Raw genomic sequence first — 19774 nt, forward strand, 5'->3', positions numbered from 1 at the left:
GGGTTGAAATAACTCTAACAGCGGGAAAGGCCTATGTAAAAGAGTTAAAAAGTACGCGACTATATAATTTATTCGATACTTACCAAAGGAGTGGAGGGAAGTCCAAGGCTCGGTTGAGACTAACTCAGTTATGTATTTTATTTATGATTTGTGAAGTGGATATAATTTGTATAAGGTATGTGGTGGATTTTCTTTTTTTGTTTATGTTTTTTCTGTGTATATGTGCAATATGAATAAAAATTGATATTACAAAAAAAAAAGAAGAAGGTAGTTCTAAGACATAACAGGGTGGGGAATATGCGTTTTGAATGAAACAGCCTTACCCCTTGTTCATCCAACTTGAGCAAGGTCTCTGGGACCTTTGGGGAACTAGAGGCCAGGCGGAGACACTGCAGGTTGAGCTCTGGCATGACGTGTTCCAGCAACTTCTTGGGAGGGATGCCCCGTGGGGCAGTGTGGCGGGCTGAAAGGGGAAGAGCATCCTCCAGAATAGATCCCCGCAGAGTCCGGAGCTGGGAGGAAAACAACAGCTGTCAAGGGGACAGGAGGAGGATCACACCAGGGGGACTCCCCTCCATGTAAGGCCATGACACCACTCAGTGTGGCCTAGTGGCTAGGATGTTGGGGTGGGACCTGAGAAAAGCTAGGGTTAAGTCCCACCTTTGCCACAGACTGTCTTTCAGGCCACATTTACACCATAAAGTGGTATAATGCCACTTCAAACAGTCATGGTTTCCACCAAAGAATTCTGGGAGCTGTAGTTTGTCAAGGGTGCTGAGAGTTGTTAGGAGACTCCTTATTCCCCTCACAGCTCTACAGTTCCCAGAGTGCTTTAAAAATTAACCCGTTCCCAGAGGATTCTGGGAATTGTAGGTCTGTGAGGAGAATAGGGGGTCTCCAAACAACTCTCAACACCCGTAACAAACTACAGTTCCCAGGTTTCCCAGCCATGGCTGTTTAAAATAGAATCCTAGTGCTTTAAACATCTGGTGTGAATGTGGTGGCTGTCATCTGCTCTGGGCTGGTGTCAGTTCTCCTGGGGCGGTGTCTTTCTCCAAGAAAGAAGAATCTGCATAGACAGAACTACATTATACAAACCATAAATTTAAGAATGGGTGATCGGGCTTCCACTAAACCCTTCCTCCCTCCCCATCTTGTTTTCCTTGTGTGCTGTGTATTTTAGAGTGTGAGCCTGAGAGAAGACAGTTCACACGGCTGATTTTTGGTAAGCAAATTTAGCTCACAGTTTGGGATAAAAAGACACATGAACGGCTATTGCGGCATGTCTTGAGAACCCACCTGACTTGTGCGGATTATAAGGCGGTAATTGTACTGGGGTCCAGCGCTGCCCTCTTTCTCCTCACGCCGTAGTGATACAGCCACAGAGCCCAGCTTATCGTCCACCCCAAAGTAATTCTGGTGCTCTGTGTGGAGAGAAGCGAGGAACCTGCCTTGAGGACAGCTTGCGAACAAAGCCAACCAGAGATTCTGAAAACAAGGAACCTCGCAGCAAAGACGGCCAGCAGGAGGCCTACACTTGCCCCACACCCAGCGGTCCATTTTTGCCCTCAGCCACCCTGAACACCAAGGGTGAGCAGAAGGTCCACTGGTGTCTAGTGGAAGATCTCTGTATGATTCAGGAGATCAGCAAAGTTTTCCGGCTCTCAATTAGAACAAGGCTGCTGGAACGAGGAAAGCTAGCCAGGAGTTGGTGATGGCGGGAAAGGAGATTGAGCTCTGTTTTCAAGTATTGGACACAAAGTCCTTGGCTTGGAATGTGCTCAGAGGCACCCTCTTCTCAACTACATAATTCTAACTGTAATCTTTTATTCCTGGATTTGGGCTGGTAGATTGTGGGGTTGATCTGAGAAGGCTGAGGCCAGACCATTCTTCCTTGTACACCAGGCTTCATCAACCTAGGGAGGCCTCCAAATTTTTTCAGACTAAAACTCCCATCAGCCCCACAGCTGCTGGTTGGGAGAGGCTGCTGTGCACCAGGAAAGAACAAAAGTGTAGCCCATCACTCCCAAACTGGGATTTTGTCTTCTCCCAATCTCTAACTTGCGTCTAGTCACACCTCCTATTCAGGGCAGGTGTCACCACATTTTAGGAACATGCCTTTGAAGCGGCTCTGCCCTGCCCCTTGCAAGGGACACTAGGTTCCAAAATTTCCCTTGTTTCCAGATGCCTTCACCAGCACTGCAATCCTCTTAAGCTTCAGAGTGACCACACCACTTGCTGTCCATTGTTTTAAGCCATATAAATGCATTTCAACACACCTAAGAGCCACTCAATTTAATGTGCAGGGCTGTTGTTGGAATGGATCTAAAGGGGGCTGAATGTCTTCAATAAAGCTTTCCAACAGAGATAGTTTTATTTATAGAACGAATGATCTATTGCTGATCAGAAACATTAACGAAAAGATTACATGCATTGAATAATACAAATGCTGCAGAGAATTTTGTTGAAATATGGCATCCTTTTATAAAATACTTTACTGATAACCCTGAAGAATGGCAAGTACCAAAACCAGAGATTGGACTTTGGCAAATCTTAACTAGATTGATCCCTCCTGAAGGGGGGAAGAGTTCGGGTTTTGTTTTTGTATCCCCACTGCCCCTGCTCTTTTCTGTAATGGTTATATATTGGGAATTAATAAAACTACATTAAAAATAAAAAATAAAGGCAACTCCGACAAAGGACCAACGATTGCATAAATTAATAGAGTTTGCAGAATGAGCAAGTTTAATGGCCAAAATAAGAAACTGGAACAAGGAAAAAATAAGGAGTGGGTGGGATTGTTTCGGAGAATATTTAAAAAGAGATAGTATCATGGTTAATTTCCAAGTGGGATGAACTTAGGACCAGCAGTGGACAAGATAAATGAACAGAGAGGAAGAAAAAGGATGGAAGTCTGCTGGGGATGCAGCAATCCAAAGAATATGAACTAGAATGTCAGTGAAGGATAGATTGGGAAGCCAATACAGACTGGGTACGTAAATCCATGTATATAAATGAGTGCAACTTTAAATTTGAAAAAGTTATTTTTAAGAATTAAAATTAAAGCTATGCATCATGCAAAAAGGAAGCAAGAGGAGGCAAAATAATGGTCTAGGAATTGGAATTCTAGTTTTAGGAGAAAGAAAAATGTCTCCTTAGCCAGGTTTTCCATACTGCACATTCTCCGTATACCCCTCTATTGTGTCCCACACAACCCCCACTCGCCTTTTTGAATTTCCTTGCTTCAACACCCCATGTCAACTCCCACAGCCCGCTCAGGGCCCCCTTCGCCTGCTCCATCTCACCCTGCCGGCAGCCGCTCACCCTTGCCGTAGAAATGCTTCCGATAATAGCAGGCTCCGAGGTCGGCGTACTCAATGGCATGGCTTGTCCGGCTGGTCCTCTGCCCGTAGCTCTCCCGGGGCTCCTCCAGCACAGAGACCGCCATGTTGGGGCAGTGAAACCCCGCAAGGGATCCCCGATGCTGGCCGATCCCCCACTCAGCCTCGCCCCCAGCCTCCATGCGGAAGTTGGGGCAGCTGAGCACCAGAGGCACATCTTTGTCCTCGCTCCCCTCTCCCTCAAAGGGGGGTACCGGGTCTGCCTGGCAGCGTTCCCGTTCCGAAGCAGCCGATGCCCCGGTGGTGACATTGCCAGGCTTCTCCGCCTCTCGGGTAACCTCGCCCGGCTCGAAGAGGATGCTCTGGACGTCGTAGTGGGCCAAGTGGCGACCCCACACTGGCACGGGCGCCTCAGAAGGCACAGGGTCCCCGGCCGGCGCACCGTCTGCCTCGGTCTCCCACACTTCGTTGGCCGCCAGTCCCAGCAGAAGCAGGGGGTCGCGGAAGCGCCGTGCTGTGGGGCTGCCGGCCCGTGGCTCTTCGTGGCTGTGTGCCCGGGCCCGAGGGGGCGCGGGGCACTTTGTGGATGTGTTGGGGCTGCTGCTGATGCGGTGAAGGCCAACTCCAGCGGTGGGTGGCACAGCGGGCAAGGGAGAGCCGGGGGTGGCAGGGGCAGGGGCCAGCTCCCCTTCGCTGAGTGTCACGTCGCTGTTGCTGCGATGCATGAGGTAGCTACGCCTTGGGGACCTCAGTGGAGGGCCGCACTGCCCCGCAAGGGGGCCCTCAGCCGCCTGGGGCTTGGGGGCCCGGAAGGTGTCGAAAGAGAGGGATGTGAGAGGCGGTCGGTTCCAGTGGCTTCGGGTCTTGCGGATGAAGAGGTCGTCTGACTGCATTGCCTCCAGGCACCCACAGACCTATCCCCTCGCGCTGGCCCAGGCACCCAAAGGACCACGGGGGAATCTGGATCCTACCCAACTGGAGAAAGGAAAAACAACACCAATCCCGCTTCCCCAGGTGCGTCAGCAAATCAGGTTGTCAGCATGTAACAGGCTGCAGTCTCTTTGGCGGAAGAGGTCAATGCCCCGCCCATGGGGAGGGGCTTCCAAACACGCTTAAAAGGGATCTAGTCCTGCTGGGGAGAACCAAGTTGCTCCTCAGCAAACAGGCTCCATGCAGAGGCGAGGGTCAGCACACAGCAGTCAGGCAGGCAGGGGTGCCAGGAATCACCTGGCCACGGCAAAGCTGTCTAGCCATTTTGAAGGCTGTTTACTGCAATGGAAAAAAAGAGACACAGGAGAAAGGGAAGAAGGCAGGTGAAAAAGATCTGCTTTGAGCCAAACACACCGGGTTTATGGAGCTGGAATTCAAGCCTGCTGTGATATCCACATCTCCTGCTTTGGAGATCTTGCCAAACTTTCCCAGATGGGGTACAAGCATTGGACCCAGGAGGCCTGAAAGATTATACTTCCCTTTGCAAACCTACCCAGGTGTCAAGATCCTCAGGTGAGCACCTTCTCTCATTCCTGTCAACCTCAGAGCCACAGTTGGTGGTGACACCAAAGAGAGAGTCTATTCTCTGGCTGCTCCCACATTGTGGGATTTCCTCCCAAGAGAGGCTAGACTGGCTCCCTCTTTGTTATCCTTCTGCAGGCAAGCCCAAACCTTCCTGTTCAGACAGGCCTTTGGAAATTAAGGTGGGGACGATGCTGACAGAATCATAGAAATGCAGAGCTGGAAGGGACCTGAAGGGTCATCAAGTCCAACCCCCTGCAAAGCAGGAATCTCAGCTGAAGCATCTATGAAACATACCCATCCAGCCTTAAAAACCTCCACGGAAGGAGAGTCCACAACTTCCCGAGAGAGACTGTTATACAGCTCTTACTGTCAGAAAGTTTTTTCATATGTTTAGTTGGAATCTGCTTTCCTGCAATCTCCTTTCTGATCACTGGGCTTTCAAGTACCTAGTAACACCTCTGAACCTGACTATAACCACGGCATCTGGGATTCCTGGGGAGGAGGAGAAGCTCCCCGCTTCAAACTTTGCATAGCACCTGGAATAAAGTGGTTCCTCTACCCAAGAGTTCAGCTTCCCAACCCAGCATCAAACAATGCTCTTCGCTCTGCATATACCCAGAAACACTCTCACCTGTGCTCTGGACCTGCGCTTTTGTCAAGCCCCAGTATTAAAGCAAAAACAGGGCTCCATTTGCTCCACACCCCATGTAGGATAAAATCCCTGCTGTCAAGAGCCGATTAGCCTAGTTGTTTGACAGAGCATCCTCCCCACCCCACCCCACCCCACCCCACCCCAAGGGCTGTCACTCCCAATCACCATCGGAGGAACTGGTGCCCAGCTGTCCCTTACCCTGTGCAGATGGCACAGCCCAACAAGCCCTGCACCCAGCCAGGGGCCTGTTTCTTGGAGGAACCGGCCAGCTTGGGGCAGGGATGGAAGATTTGGTGGGAGAGCTGGAAGGCAGTGGCATCTGAACCTGGGTGCAAAGCAGGTCTCCCTGCCCACTGCCTTGCGGCAGGCCCTGTCCCAGACTCCGAGGAAAGCAAAAATAACAGCATACCCGGCCTTAGTCTTGCATGCGCTTTGCACAATCACTAACCCTATTTAACTCACTTCCACCTTCGCCCCAAAATAAACTACACACTGATTGGAAGCCGGGCCGGGGAAGGCAACAACCTGCCTCTGACCCTGGTGGGGAGGACCAAGTCACGCTGCGGTGACATGTAACGGCAACTCTTAACCGAGCAGCCCAGAGGCCAGAGGCACACGCTCCACTTCAGCACCACAAGCAGGAGGAAGTGGAAGAAGACGAAACTTCTGCAAACGATCAAAGCACAGGCATGGCTTCTTGTCATCAAGGCGTGAGGAGAAAGATTAGGGGGAAGAGGATGAACTGTGTCTGGTGGACAGAGACAGAAGCAAGCAGCATTCGCCCAGGGAGGGAAATTTCACAGGAACTCAAATGGGGGGGTGGGAGCTTTTTCAAGCCACATCAACAACAGCTTGCAACCCACTTTTGCACTATGTGCTCCTGAGTAGGCCTGGACTATATATCGCCCAGGACCGGTATGAGGAGCAGACTGCAATGTCGGTTTCCCTCAGTGGTATATCGCTGGTGAAACAGCAATTGCACTCTTCCATCATATGATGCAGAGGGAGAAACAAGCCACCCGGACCCGGGGTTGCAGTTTTGCGAAACAATTGGACTGTAACCTATTGCTTAGCAATAAACAACAATTGACTCCTAACTCCTCTTGCCTTTGAGTTTTATGGGTGTAAACTCAGAAGAGTTTTAGCTCACAACAAAACTGCCATTGCACTCTTCCATCATACGATGCAGAGGGAGAAACAAGCTGTATCAGTGAGGCGCTGATACAGCTTGTCCCTCCCTCTGCATCTTTAAACTGCTCAACTGAGGCGTGTGCAGCTGCCCTTAGCTCAGCCAAGCAGTTAAAGGAGCCCCCAGCCCAGCACTGGCCCCTGTGAACTGGTGGCGGGGTGGGGGCTCTGTAAAACTGCTCAGCTGAGAGGAGCATGGTTGGCACTCCCCACAGCGAGCAGTTAAAGGAGCCCTGATGCTCTGCCCATTTGCCGGTGAGCGCTGGGGCTGTCTCAGCTGGGGAGGGGGAATCTTCTGGACCCCCAGCTTTGCTGCACAAACAAGCTGTGTTGCCCCAGCCCGTGAGTGTCAGGGTGAAACCACCTCAGTTCCTGAGGTGAGAGCTGGGGCAGTTTCACCAGGTGCCTCACAGAGGCCAATGCAGCTTGTTTTTTCAACATTGCGGTATATCGCCAAACCGCAATGTTTGGCTGGCGATACACCGCAATGTTGAAAAGCTGATATCGCCCAGCCCTACTCCTGAGTAGCTCCAAACTCTGCTCTGCTGTCCTTCTCTAGGCAGCACATCTTTTACATGGTTTCCCTCCTTTATCACACACACAGAGTTATAGGTACATTTGTTCATGCCACACCGTGGCAAAGCGTCACTCACTCCGAAGTGTGATGTAGTGTTTAGAGAGTGCCAGACATGGGCCACGTTCACACCATAAACTTAAAGCACTACGATACCACTACTAAACAATCCATAGGAAACCTGGGATCTGTAGTTTTCTAAAGGGTGCTGAGAGTTGTTAGGAAAGGCCTGTTCCCCTCACAGAGCCACAATTGTCAAAAGCGGTTTAACAATCGATCCCTCGTCACAGGGAACTCTGTGGGAACTATGAAGGCAATAGGGGTCTCCTAGCAACTCTCAGCACCCTTAACAAACGACACCTCCCAGAATTCTTTTGGGGAAGCCATGACTTTTTAAAGTGGTACCACAGGGCTTTAAATGTATGGCAGGAATGTAGCCAAAGACTGGGCAGGCCCAGATTCAAATCCCTAATTGAGTGCAAGGGCTGTGGGGGGTGAGCTGGGACAGTCACTCCCAACCTAACCTACCTCACAGGGTTGTTGCAATGAGGAAGATGGGATTGGGACTGGTGGGTGGGTGGGGAAGACAACCGCCACCATGTACCATCCTGAGCTGCAAAGGCGGGAAAAGAAGATGTTGGGGGGGGGGGCGGGGACAAATTAATAAAATATTTTGAGAACAACACAGCATAACGGATGTGTGTAGGACTGAGGAGTCTCGGGTTCAAATCCTCCCTCAGCCATGGATCTCTCACTGGCCCAGCCTCTTGCTCTCAGACTAGGCTACTTCACAAGGTTGTTGTGAGGATTAAAACAAGGGAAGGGAGAACTGAGCTGTCTTGAACTCCTTATTTATACACAAACAAATACATACATACATTTAAAAAGTGAGAGATATTTCTACCAAGGAGGGTAAGCTGGGGGGCTGAAATGCTGGTCAGGGCCCTGTTATTATTGTTGTTGTTGCTGCTGTTGTTTCCCTAGTGGGCATTTTTAGAAAGCACAAGAGTTTCTGATAAGATCTGATAAGATCCAGTCAAAATGAGAAATGTTCTAAAATGGAAATTCTTATGCATGGGGAAATTTCACAGCGGGCAGCAGGAGAATACATGCAAAGAGAAAGAGAGAAAACCTGTATCACACCTCAGCGTGGGTGCAAAGGAGAGAACTGATGAAGCGTCAGCAAGCGATTCTAACAAGTCATGCGGATTTTTGCATCCCCCACACCTGTAAACCAAATGAAAAAACTACTTTGGGCTCAAACACACATTGATTCCCCCCCCCCCAAATGTGCTCTTTTTATTCCACATAAACAGAATTCAACACAGTCACGTCCACATCATACATTTAAATCACATTTATGGCACATCTAACAGCCATGGCTTCCCCAAATAACCCTGGAAACTGTAGTGTCCCCCCAAGCTACAATTCCCTGCACCCTTAGCAAACTGCAATTCTCAGGATTCAGAGGAACTCAAAAAATGGAGGACCTGTGAGTTTCCAGGATGTGTGGATTGTTGAGGTGTTAGTTGAGAAAGTCAGCATGGAACTGAAGGATGTGTTTATGAAGAGGGAATTAACCTTGCTCAAGCCCTGAAGAACTTGCAAATTATAGTCAGTATCTTGGAGGGGCAAGTAAGATGGGGGGAAATGAGTGCCACAATCTTAAAAAATGAAAACACTCCCCTGTTAGTACTACACAGGGATACTTCCAGAGAAAAGGAAAGGAAAGGGGGAAAGATAAGCCTTTCCTTCCCCAGTCTCCAGAAACCTCTTCTCCTCCTCCTCTAGGGCCACCTCTACCCATATGAACCTACCCGGACCCTGAGATCATCCTCCAAGGCCCTTCTTTGTGTGCCTTCTCCATGAGAGGTCCGGAGGGTGACAACATGAGAATGGGCCTTTTCTACAGTAGCTCCCCATCTGTGGAACACTCTCCCCAGAGAGGCTTGCCTGGTGCCTTTATTATACATCTTTAGGTGTCAGGTGAAAACGTTCTTCTTTAACCAGGCCTTTGGCTAAGTAACATCTGATGCCATTTAAATACGTCGTGGAAGTGGGGATTACTGGGGATTTTTTTGTTCTTATTCTTATTATGTATTTTGTGTTTGTTATATTGGAATTTCACGTTGTGAACTGCCCGAGATCTATGAGTATAGGACAGTATACAAATAAGGATAATAATAACCATCTATTAAACGTTCAGGTTCAGGACTTGGAACACAAAACCCGAGTCCTCTAGCACAATGTAGACATAGGAAGTTGCCTTAAGCCAGGTCAGACTATCTAGTCAAGTAATTAACTACTCTTGATTGGCAGCAGCTCTCTCAGGCAGGGACTAGGCCCAGACCGGGGGGGGGGGGGGCATATGGGCCACTTGGCCCGGGCCTCTGATTCCAAAGGGGGCCTCAGTCAGCATATTCACAATTGCAGGGGATACACTGGGGCGAACTTACTTATTTATAAGACTTCAGTTATCCCCAGGGTAAAAAGGGGGGCACATTATCTACCTGGCCTGGGCCTCTGCCTGGCTCTGCAAGGTCCTGGCAGGGACCCCAGTTTTATCAACTGCTACCTGCTCTGTGGCCGTCCAGATGTTGCAGGATAACCACTCCCACCATCCCAAACCACCGTCCCTACTGACTGCAGCTAATGGGAGCTGGGAGTTCAAAATCATCTGGAGGGCCGCAGTTTCCCCATTCCCACCTTAGCAGCTGGAGATGCATGGCAGCATTTTGTTATAGGTTCTGACTGCAAAACAAGGCCCACAAACTTGGGAGGAATGTCTAATACAGGTGCCTGCCCAAAGGACCTCTACCCACCTGACATCCAGGTAATGAATTACTGTTTTCCTCTCCCCTTTAGTGCACTCTTCCTGCTTCTGTCTCATTTCCCAGACCTTGGAATCTCTGTAGTTTGTGCTCCCTTTTATCCTTGCAACCAGGATGCCTCTTTCCTGTGGTGGGCTCACCAGAGATCAGGTATTCCCTAGAAGTTACTTTCTGAAAGTACTACTAATTGTGGGTGAATGTTAAACCCACCAACCTCCTCAATGGTAAACACAAAATGTGGGAACTCTGTATTTCTCTTGCCGTGCAGGAGATAAAGACAAGGCACTCACTAGAGAGTTAACTTGCTGTACAATGGTATACATACCTACTCAGAACCGGTGTATGTCTCTTTGTTTTTAGCAGGGCTTTCTGCCAGATAAATGGCCACAGAATTGCAGCCTACGCTTTTATTTAGGGTTGGCACTGGGGGAAAGCAGGTTTCTTGTGCCTTTGTGTGCTGTACGGCAGTCAAAAATTAAGCAGGTTAAGCTTTTTCTACTATGGAAATACAATTATGGGGGAAGCTTTACCTGTCCACATTCTGTCTGTCAAGCATTTCATTAGGTCTGTGGCCACTGGTTTATTTTTGGGCCCTCCACCCCACCTGCAAAAAAGGGCATCCATTTGTGTATGACACAAAGAATGTACAAATTTTGTGCAAATCCACCCACTTTTGTGAGTGGGTTGGGGTGTGTGTGTGTGCAACCCACATATAGTGTACTGGACCCATAAAATCCTGCTGACCCTGCTGCTCACATCCCAAAGACCCCAAACAGAGCAATGCAAGAGACTTTGGAGAAAAGAATCTGACAAGCAAACTGCCCCGGATGCATTAAGCAAGCAAACCGCAAGACCCGCTGCCAATCAGGATCAGACCCAACCGCAGGAAATTATTCCAGGGCAAACTTAACTGGGTACAAATAAAAAGGTCCCCTCCCCAATGTTCCCAGCACATCTCAGGCTCCAAACGGAGGCGAGGGGAGTTGCCATCTTAGGGCTGCCGAGAGAAGGAAAAGTTTGCTTTCCGAGGAAGGAAGCAGACATGAGGCAGAAGGCTAAAGTCATTCAGCGGCAGCTGACCCGATGGCAGGCATGGGGTGGGGAGAGAGGCAGGAAAAAGAAGGCTGGAGAGCCATGGAAGGAAAAAGGAAGATGTCGATGACAACAGGAAATAGGCACCCCCACCCCCACCAACATGCCAAGGGACACAATAAAGGATTTGGGAGGAAGGCAAAAGGAAGGGTCCTTGGGCAAAGAGCCCAGTCATTTCGGCGAGGCCTCGTCCATTTCAAATGCACGGAAGCGCCCCCTTTTTACCTCTCCGTTTCCCTCCCCCCATTGCAAAACAACCCCGTCGTGCGCCCCCCGATCCCTTCCCGAATAATGGTCGCCCCTCACCCTGCCAGAGAACCGGTATCTTTTTTGGAGGGGGGGAGGTAGCGGTCCGCAGTGGCCTGACAGCGCTGGCGCGGTGACTCACTTCCTGTAGCGCAGGAAGTGTGGCGCAAGCAGGAGACTAGACTCTTCCCCCCAAACACACGGCAGCTCGGCTACAGCTGCTTTTGTGTTTCTTCCTCTTCTCTACCCCCCTCCGCCCCCAATCCCTCAAACACACACAGCAACTCTCTCACGTAACTTCCTCAGGAAAGAGCTGGGCCTTAGTTGCAGATCTGCCCCCCCCCCATCACCAAACACACATAAAGTGGTGAGTGCGGGTTCCTCACTAGAAAGATCCGTACTGGGCCTTAGCACACATTGCAGGCCTGAGTCCCAGTCCCCCCAAATATAACAAAATTATGGAGGGTTTCCCCATCCTACTTAAAAGGAAAAACTCGCTAGCTTCCTTTCTTGCATCCCATAAAAATGGGATCCACTGTGGGTGGGGGAGGGGAGGGGAAATTATGTCCGGGTCCCAACTGTGTGGCCTGGCTTTCGATCAGACCCACGTCCTGCAACCCAGTCTCCCACTCCTCCCTCCCTCTCTCTCTCTCTCTCTCTGCTCTGATAAGGCCAAAGCGTCCCTTTGCAGCTGGATTTCCAGGAGCAATGAATAGGGGGCTTTCTCCTTCTGCCAGGCTGGAGGTGGAGGGGGCAGGGAAAGGCCACAGAGTGCCATTTGGGCTGCGTCAGCCACCAGCCAGCCTGGCAATGCGGACAGGGAGGCATTGAGAAAGCGCTGGCAACGCAAGGGGAGTGGCCTGCCACTCAGGAGGCCCCCTTTTGCGGTGGGAGGGGAAGGCCTCAAGTCCCCACCCCTCTCTCCCCTTTGTCCATCTAGCACTGTTTGGAGGGGAACCTTTTCAGTTGTGCAGGCCAGATCCTTACCGGATCTCAGCCCCACGGGCCAAATCCCGCAAGTGGGTGAGATGTCCACCTGCCAACTGCCTGGCGTCACTATCCCCTCAGGTGATTGGGTACTTTGAAGTCCCAAAGCTGGGACTTCAAAGCTTGATGCCAGGTTTGTGAGAAGCCCTACACAGTGCTTTAAAACAGCGAATGCTTCAGTTTTACTGCCCAACAGCTTTCTGCAAACGAACTTTGCACGGGGAGCTTGCTAGCAAAGCTCTTCCAGCACACTTTGGGTTTTCATTGCCAATACACAATGGGGAGGGCACCTTCCTGACCGTACTGGCAACCACGTTTCAAACAGCCCCACACCTGAAATTGCATATGATGCAGAGCAGGTGAGCATGGTTTGGGGAAAACAACCTTGCAGGCCAGCCTCAAATCCCTGACCAAGTCTGACCCATGGGCTGGTGCCTCCTCACCCCTGATTCCAGCCCAGCCCAGTGTCCTCTGGCAGGAAAGTTGGTCTTGGGCACAGAATTGTCTTCCCCATCATTTGCTACCACAACCTTTCATCAGGGGTTGGTATTAATCCAAGCTTGGAGTGGAGATTGAGATTGAGGAATCGGGATGGTTAATTCAGAGGGAGACTCTTTCCGCTGGGCTGCCCATTCCCAAACAGATCAATGCTGCCTGCCTCCATCGCCAGCTGTGATCACCAGGGTTCAACCCACACAGGATGGCAACCCATAGTGAGGACACTCTCAGTCCCAGAGCCAGCCCTGGGTCAGGTTATTGCAATCCGTCAGGGATGAGAGGCTGCATGCTGAAAAAGGTCACTTGCTTATCTCCACAGGCCTCTGAGCGAGGCTGATCTCACACTTGGTCTCCCAGCCCTCCCGTGCTTCTCTGTCTGCTGTGCCTTTGCAGAACCTCATTAATCTATACACGCCAGAGGCTGTACAGAGATTTAAAGCCAAATAAAATAATATAGCCTTGTAGGGACGGGGAACTTGTGGCCCTCCAGATGTTGCTGAATTACAGCTCTCTTCGTTCCTGGCCATTGGCTGCAGACGTTTGGGGTTGGTGCAAGAGAAGATGTTCAGCAATGTCTGGAAACCCTTGTATTAACAACAACAAAGAACAAGAACCACCCCAGTTGTCCTGTGGAACTGAATGCCACAGGATGTCTGGGGTTTAGGACAAATAGGCAAAAGTGTTGGTTGTTAAAACAAGAGCCAGAGGCATGTCATTAACCCCTAGCAGGTCAGGGGGGCACCGTAGCTCAGTGGCACAGTGCTTGCTTTACATATAGATGGTCCTAGATACAATCCCCACAATATCTGGATTTTTTACTTGCCTCCGTCTAAGATCCTGGAGAATGAATGACCAGTAAGAGCAAGCTAGAACTCCCCAATCCGGAGCCCTCCAGATCTTTTGGACCACAAGCCCCATAACCCCTGGCCACTGGCTATACTGCCCAGTGCTGAAGGGAGTTGTAGCCCAAACCATATGGAGGGCATCAGGTGAGGGAAGGCTGGCATAGACAGTAGTAGGGCAAAGGGTTTGACCAGTTTTCCATGTACCTAACCCAGCTTGGAATGATCACTTGGAATGATGAGGCTTAAATCCCCGATTCAACTCATTAATTCACTTAAGCAACTTGCTCTGCCTCAGCCTTAGTCCCCATATTTGCAATATGGGAACAGCGCCAACCTACCTTACAAAATTGCTGCAAAGTTATTGTAAGCGAAGCATCTGGATGCTAAATGCCATTGCAGAAGCTGCCACCATCCGGCCCTTCCTTCCCCAAAATGCAGCCAAGGGGGGAATCTGAAGAACCATTTGCCCTGAAGAGAGGGGAGAAGCAGAAACAGAACTTACAAAATGAGATTGTTCCCCCATCCTGCTTTTTTGGGGTGGCTGTTGTAGAATTGTGATTGATGCTTTAAAAAATAATAATCATTTCACGTATGGAGTCCCCTTGAAAAGTATACAAATCCTCTGAATAAATATTTCATTGCTGAGAATAACCAGCAGAAAAGTTAAGCTAAGCCCCCACCTCAAAACTTGTTTTGACCACCAGGAAGTCAGCCCTGAGATTGGTGGCCACTCAACAGCCAAGATGGGAGACTCTGACCTTTGACCCCCAGCAATCTGAGACGACAGGGCAGAGGCTTTGACCAGAAGAAAGTCTTGCACCTCAGCAGTGAGCAGATCCACTCCGTAAATTCTCAGTAGCTTCATACATGGGGGGGGGGCGCGGATGAGGAACTAGTTAAAACCACATCCTCCTATGCTAGACTAATTAATTTAGAATTTAAAGCAGGCGCACAGATGCCGGGGCCAGCTGTTGAATTCAGTCATGTCTGCTCATTGCTTTCGAAGTGTCTCCTCCAAAGCCACGGGGGAACCTTTGCCCTCGCCAGCCTCTCCCAACTTTAAAGATGCTTTGATCGGGAGGGTGGCTCACATCTGCACTTGTCAGACCTCACCTGGGTCCAGTTTTGGGAGCTGCACTTTAGGAAGGACAGAGACAAACAGGAAAAGGGGATAGGGAGGACCAGTGGGGTGGAAAGCCAAAGTCCTAGGAGGGAACACCGGTCTTGAAAGACCTACACTGGCTCCCAGTACGTTTCCAAGCACAATTCAAAGTGTTGGTGCTGACCTTTAAAGCCCTAAACGGCCTCGGTCCAGTATACCTGAAAGAGCGTCTCCACCCTCATTGTTCTGCCCAGACACTGAGGTCCAGTGCCGAGGGCCTTCTGGCGGTTCCCTCCCTGCTAAAAGCCAAGTTACAGGGAACCAGGCAGAGGGCCTTCTCGGTAGTGGCACCCGCCCTGTGCAACGCCCTCCCACTAGATGTCAAAAACAACTACCAGACTTTTTGGAGACATCTGAAGGCAGCCCTGTTTAGGGAAGCTTTTAATGTTTAATATATTACTGTATTTTAATATTCTGTTGGAAACCGCCAACAGATGGGCAGGCTATATATTATATTATATATTATTTCTTATTTTTGAAATAATGGACTGAATGGTGATTGATTCTTAGTTAAACATCTGGCTAGTTCAGATGACCACCTTGAGCTAAGTTAAGAACTTCTGAGAACTGAAAGAAGAAAAGTCACTTGATCCAGGGACAGTCCACATTATCTATCTGCCTATTCAGATCTCTTTTTCCTTAATGGTAACTGCTCCTGCTCAGGCTGCACAAAAAAAGCATTTTGGTCCCAGAGAGAGAATTCTACAGGATGGGGTATTTGTGTGCGAAAACAGTCAAAATCCAATTATCCACAGGCATGCCCCTCCAGATGGTGAAGATGTCAGGAGCGATCATGGCTCCTAGGCATGTTCCCTTGGCCACTTGCCAGTGGTGGGCAGGGTCAGAAGCAAAAGTGGGAGGAGCCATGGATGTGACTCCCACATGCCTGTTTTGTCTCTCAACTAGCTGAGAAGTGCAGAACCTTTTTCTGCCCAAGGGCCAAATCCCAGAGGCAAAAGTGGGTGGGGCCCTGGATGAGACTCGTACCTTTGTACAGGAGGCTGCATTCAAAAATTCATTCATGTCAGAGGTTTCTACACAGTCGTGTACAGACCCCTCCATTGTGGCAAGCAAGAAGCATCACCACAACTGAAGGACACACTCCAGCTGGGCAATGGTACTCAAGGAGGGTGTGGCAATGTCGGGGGGGGGAATATTTGGCCCCCTGGCCTAAGTCTCCCTGCCCCTGATCTAGCAATTCAAGCCTGATGAAGAGTTCTGGGGAATCAAAACTTGCACACTATTTTGCAATATTTCAGTTGGCCTAATCACTTTACATTTTTCTTATGGGCTGACAATACCACCTTTGCTTTTTGTACGACTTGGAAAACACCAAATTTAGCTCTTCTACAGAAGGATCCTAAACTGGACGAAGAGGTGCTCAGACCACCCTGAAGATGGGACTTCCTTCTCCAAGAGGCCATTCTCTGCAGCTACAAGAGAAAGCAAACCATTCTGGTTTCTGCTTTCTTTTTTTAACCAAGACACGATCTAAAATTAATCTCTAAAAGGTCCCTAGTTTCCCCATTTCCCCCACTTGCCAAGGAACGTGCCTGTGCTGTCCAAGGATGGAAATAGATCTAGGTAACAACTGGAATTTATGTTTATTTTTTTTTAAAAGGGAGATCAACCTATTTTATGTGTCTCCTTCCCAGCTCACCTAGGTACAACATGAAACCTGCAAACCACCTGACAGCACTTGAACATCTCTTTCAGTCTTCCAGGTTCCATCCTATGACTGTGATTCCATCCATGGCTCCAACATTAGCCAATGCCCCCCCCCCCCAGTTTAATCACCTATTCCAGCTTTTACCAACCTGGTGCCCTCCAGATGTGTTTGACTACATCTCCCATTTGTCCTAGCCATGCTGTGCTGGCTGGGGCAGATGAGAGCTGTAGGCCAAAAACAGACCTCAGTTGAACCTCCAAGGAAGGAAAGGATGCTTGAAAGAGAAGCCGCTACAGGTGTAAATGCATCTATAGCTCTGTTTGGGCAATTATTAGCTCCCGTGTCCATCTCTCCTCTGACATCTGCAAGCATCTGTAGGGTGGAGGCCTCTGCACATGTAGTCGTACATGTGCAAGTTCCCCTGAGATCTGAAATTCTGTTCCTGGGGAGACTGTGTGCATTCAACTATATGTGTGAAGGTGCAGAGAGACTTTCACACCTCACAGGCATAAAACGGGCCCAGTTCCTTTGTACAGGATTATTGGCTATTTGTTAATTCAATGTTGGGTGTGTTTTATTGAAGTGGGAACCAAGTGCATGGAATGGTGTGGGCAAGGAGAGAACTAAGTGATTGTAGATTGTGTTTCATTTAGTTGTGTGAAGTGCGAATATGCAAGTGAATACGTCCGACAACTCTATTACGTTTTTTGGGTAATTATGACTTTTTATGCTATATTGCGATCGCATTGCATTTTGACATATTTGGAGGTATTTAATAACGTTACTTGAAATGTGGAGTTTTTATTAGTAGCACCATCAGTCTTATTCAGTTTTGAATGTGGAATTTGTATTTCTCATGAAGATTTTTTTCCCTTGGGATTTGCAAAACCACTTAGCTGCCGAAATATGAAGCGGTATATCTATATCTATATATGGTCTCCTTGCTCCTGCACTGCTGAACTGTGCTGTGTGCTCTTGACACTTAAATTCCCAAGATCACTCGACATAAGATGATGGCCAAGCGCAAGATCTCCAAGGAGATGTTCTCAGACAACTGCTAGTAAGGACCATTAATAACTGAAGGGTATCAGGAAGGGACCAAACTCAGAGGCAAAACACCTGTCCGGCATGCAGATGGTCCAAGTTTTCATTCCCTGGTTTCTCTAAAGGTGGGAGTAAACAGGTGAACCTGCAGTGCTTGAGACCCTGGGCAGTCGCCATCTGTCAGGGCAGACAATGCTAGGCTCAATGGCCAAATGATCTGACCAGCAATAAGGCAGCTGCCTATATTCTTAAGCATTGCCAAAGGCTGAAGGGTGTGAAGGAGTAGCTGATTTGTACTGGGGGGGGGGGGCTCCAAATCTAAACACAGCAGCCAGCAGTGTCCTAGAGATGGCTACGGAGTTCAGGCCACTGGGACTCCTTCCTAAACAACAGAGGCCTCTAGATATCAACATCTTCCAGTGTCCCTGCTGCAGTTCCCATCATTAAGCTGTGCTTCCTAGATTCACTTCCATGGGAACATTTCGGCCCCCAGCTTATATCCCCAGCATGGTGGACAGACTATGACTGCCTTGACTACAACTGGGGAAGATGCAGCTTCACAAAGCTCTCTGGGTGACCTTGGGCCCTTCACTTCCTTTTCAGATCTAACCGACCTCGCAAGGTTGTTGTAGGAATGAAAGGAGCGGGGAGCTCCTCGGGGGAATCAAACGCACAAAGGGAAACCTGCCTGCGAGTGGCTGCCCAACCATGGCCGCCGGCTGGAGCGAGAAGAGCACTCTGCACATGCTCTTGCACCCCTTGCCTCCTGTCTTGACGTATACCGGGAGGAAGCCCCCGCGCCCCGCCCGAAGCCGAGCTTAGGCACGGGAGAGTTGGGTCTTTTGTCACACAATAGCGGCGGCGGCGGGGAGCCGGGAGCCTGTTCTGCGGGTGAGCGCCTGCGCTGCGCGTGTGCGCGCCCCGTCTGCCTTGCTCTATGTAACAGCCCGGCTCCTGGCGCAGGTTGCGTCCGTGTGCGCGCGTGCCTCGCAAATGCCCTCTTCTCGGTGCTGGGATTTGAGGGCGCAACGAGGCGTAACGTGCACGGTATTGTGTGAAAACGCCCGCTGCGCGCTTTACGACCGGGGAGTTTGCCTGGCTTGCGTTTCCCGGGGCGGGGAGAGAGAAGGATGTCCTTAAAACGCTTCAATGGAGGCGATCTCTTTCCCAGGCAGCCAATGCATTCAGACCAGCACCCATCCATCTTTCCCCCGCCCCGTTAGAATCGGCAAGCCCTGATTTGGAAAAGCGGCGGAGCCTCTCTCTCTCTCTGCCCCTTCCAACCCACCTCTACCCACCACGGCTTCTCCCCCCGGGCTCAGTCAGGGCGGAGGTGCCGCCAGCTTCGCTTCCCTCTCCTTCCCCGCCCGCCGCCGCCTGGAGCCCGATCCACGTGCCGGAGCGCATGACGCGCGGCCAGGGCGCACAGGACGGAACTGGCCCGGCCGCCGCCGCCGCCGCCTGCCTGCCTACCTCTCCACGCCCGTCCGCGCTCCAGCTCTGCAACCCAACCGGACGCTGCTGCTGCTGCTGCCGCCGCCGCTCGCCCCGCGTGTCCCCTCCCGGCCGGGCGCCCGCCCCCGCTCCGCTCCCTGCGGCCCTGGCACCGCCCTCTCCTCCTTCCTCCTCTCAATCGGGGGCGGAGAGACCCAGATTGGGGAGGAAGGAGGGGGCGCTTTGCGGCGTCACACAACGCCAGGGAGGACTCACAAAGCGCGGGGGGTGGGGGGGGGGAGAAGAGTGGCGGCTAGCAGGAAAGCACGGCTTCTTTCGTTTCCAGGACAAGAGGAGCGAGATTTTGAACATGTGCAGAGTACTTTTGAGTACCGCTCCCTCCCTCGCGGAAACAACGCAAAGACTTGAGGGTGATTTTGAGGGTGATAGAGAGCGCCCACCACGACGGGGGAGAGGGCAGCCCTCATTCTCCCCCCTCCCCCAAACAGTTTAAAATTAACTCCCCCTGTTTTATCCATCTGGAATGTTTTATGTGGCCAACACAGCTATGTTTCCTCCAGGAGGCAAGGGCTTTGAAGTCACCCACCCTGAATACCCCGCCCCCCCTGAAAGGGAGCAAATCAGCACCATCATGACACACTAAGGGGGGCTGTTTCGGGAAGATGCTCAAGAGCA

General features: G+C 50.5%; 1 protein-coding gene across 4 annotated transcripts in view; it reads right to left on the reverse strand.

Annotated features, from left to right (window-relative positions):
• The window catches only part of SIPA1 (signal-induced proliferation-associated 1), a 36615-nt gene extending 17370 nt beyond the window's left edge, over positions 1 to 19245 (reverse strand). The window contains exons 1-5 of one of the 4 annotated variants that reach the window (XM_079957683.1): positions 19118 to 19245; positions 14108 to 14237; positions 3325 to 4610; positions 1300 to 1424; positions 324 to 512 (exon numbers count right to left, since the gene is read on the reverse strand). In XM_079957683.1, coding sequence (XP_079813809.1) covers positions 324 to 512; positions 1300 to 1424; positions 3325 to 4234 — 1224 coding nt within the window. In that variant the 5' untranslated portion in view covers positions 4235 to 4610; positions 14108 to 14237; positions 19118 to 19245. Of the gene's footprint in view, positions 1 to 323; positions 513 to 1299; positions 1425 to 3324; positions 4611 to 7349; positions 7589 to 11499; positions 11666 to 14107; positions 14238 to 19117 lie in introns of those variants that run through there. The other 3 variants (XM_079957684.1, XM_079957682.1, XM_079957685.1) reach the window with 3 other exon arrangements.
• Positions 19246 to 19774: the final 529 nt, after the last annotated feature.

The sequence above is a fragment of the Podarcis cretensis genome, assembly GCF_951804945.1.
Source record: "Podarcis cretensis genome assembly, chromosome: 16".
NCBI classification, from domain to species: domain Eukaryota; kingdom Metazoa; phylum Chordata; class Lepidosauria; order Squamata; family Lacertidae; genus Podarcis; species Podarcis cretensis.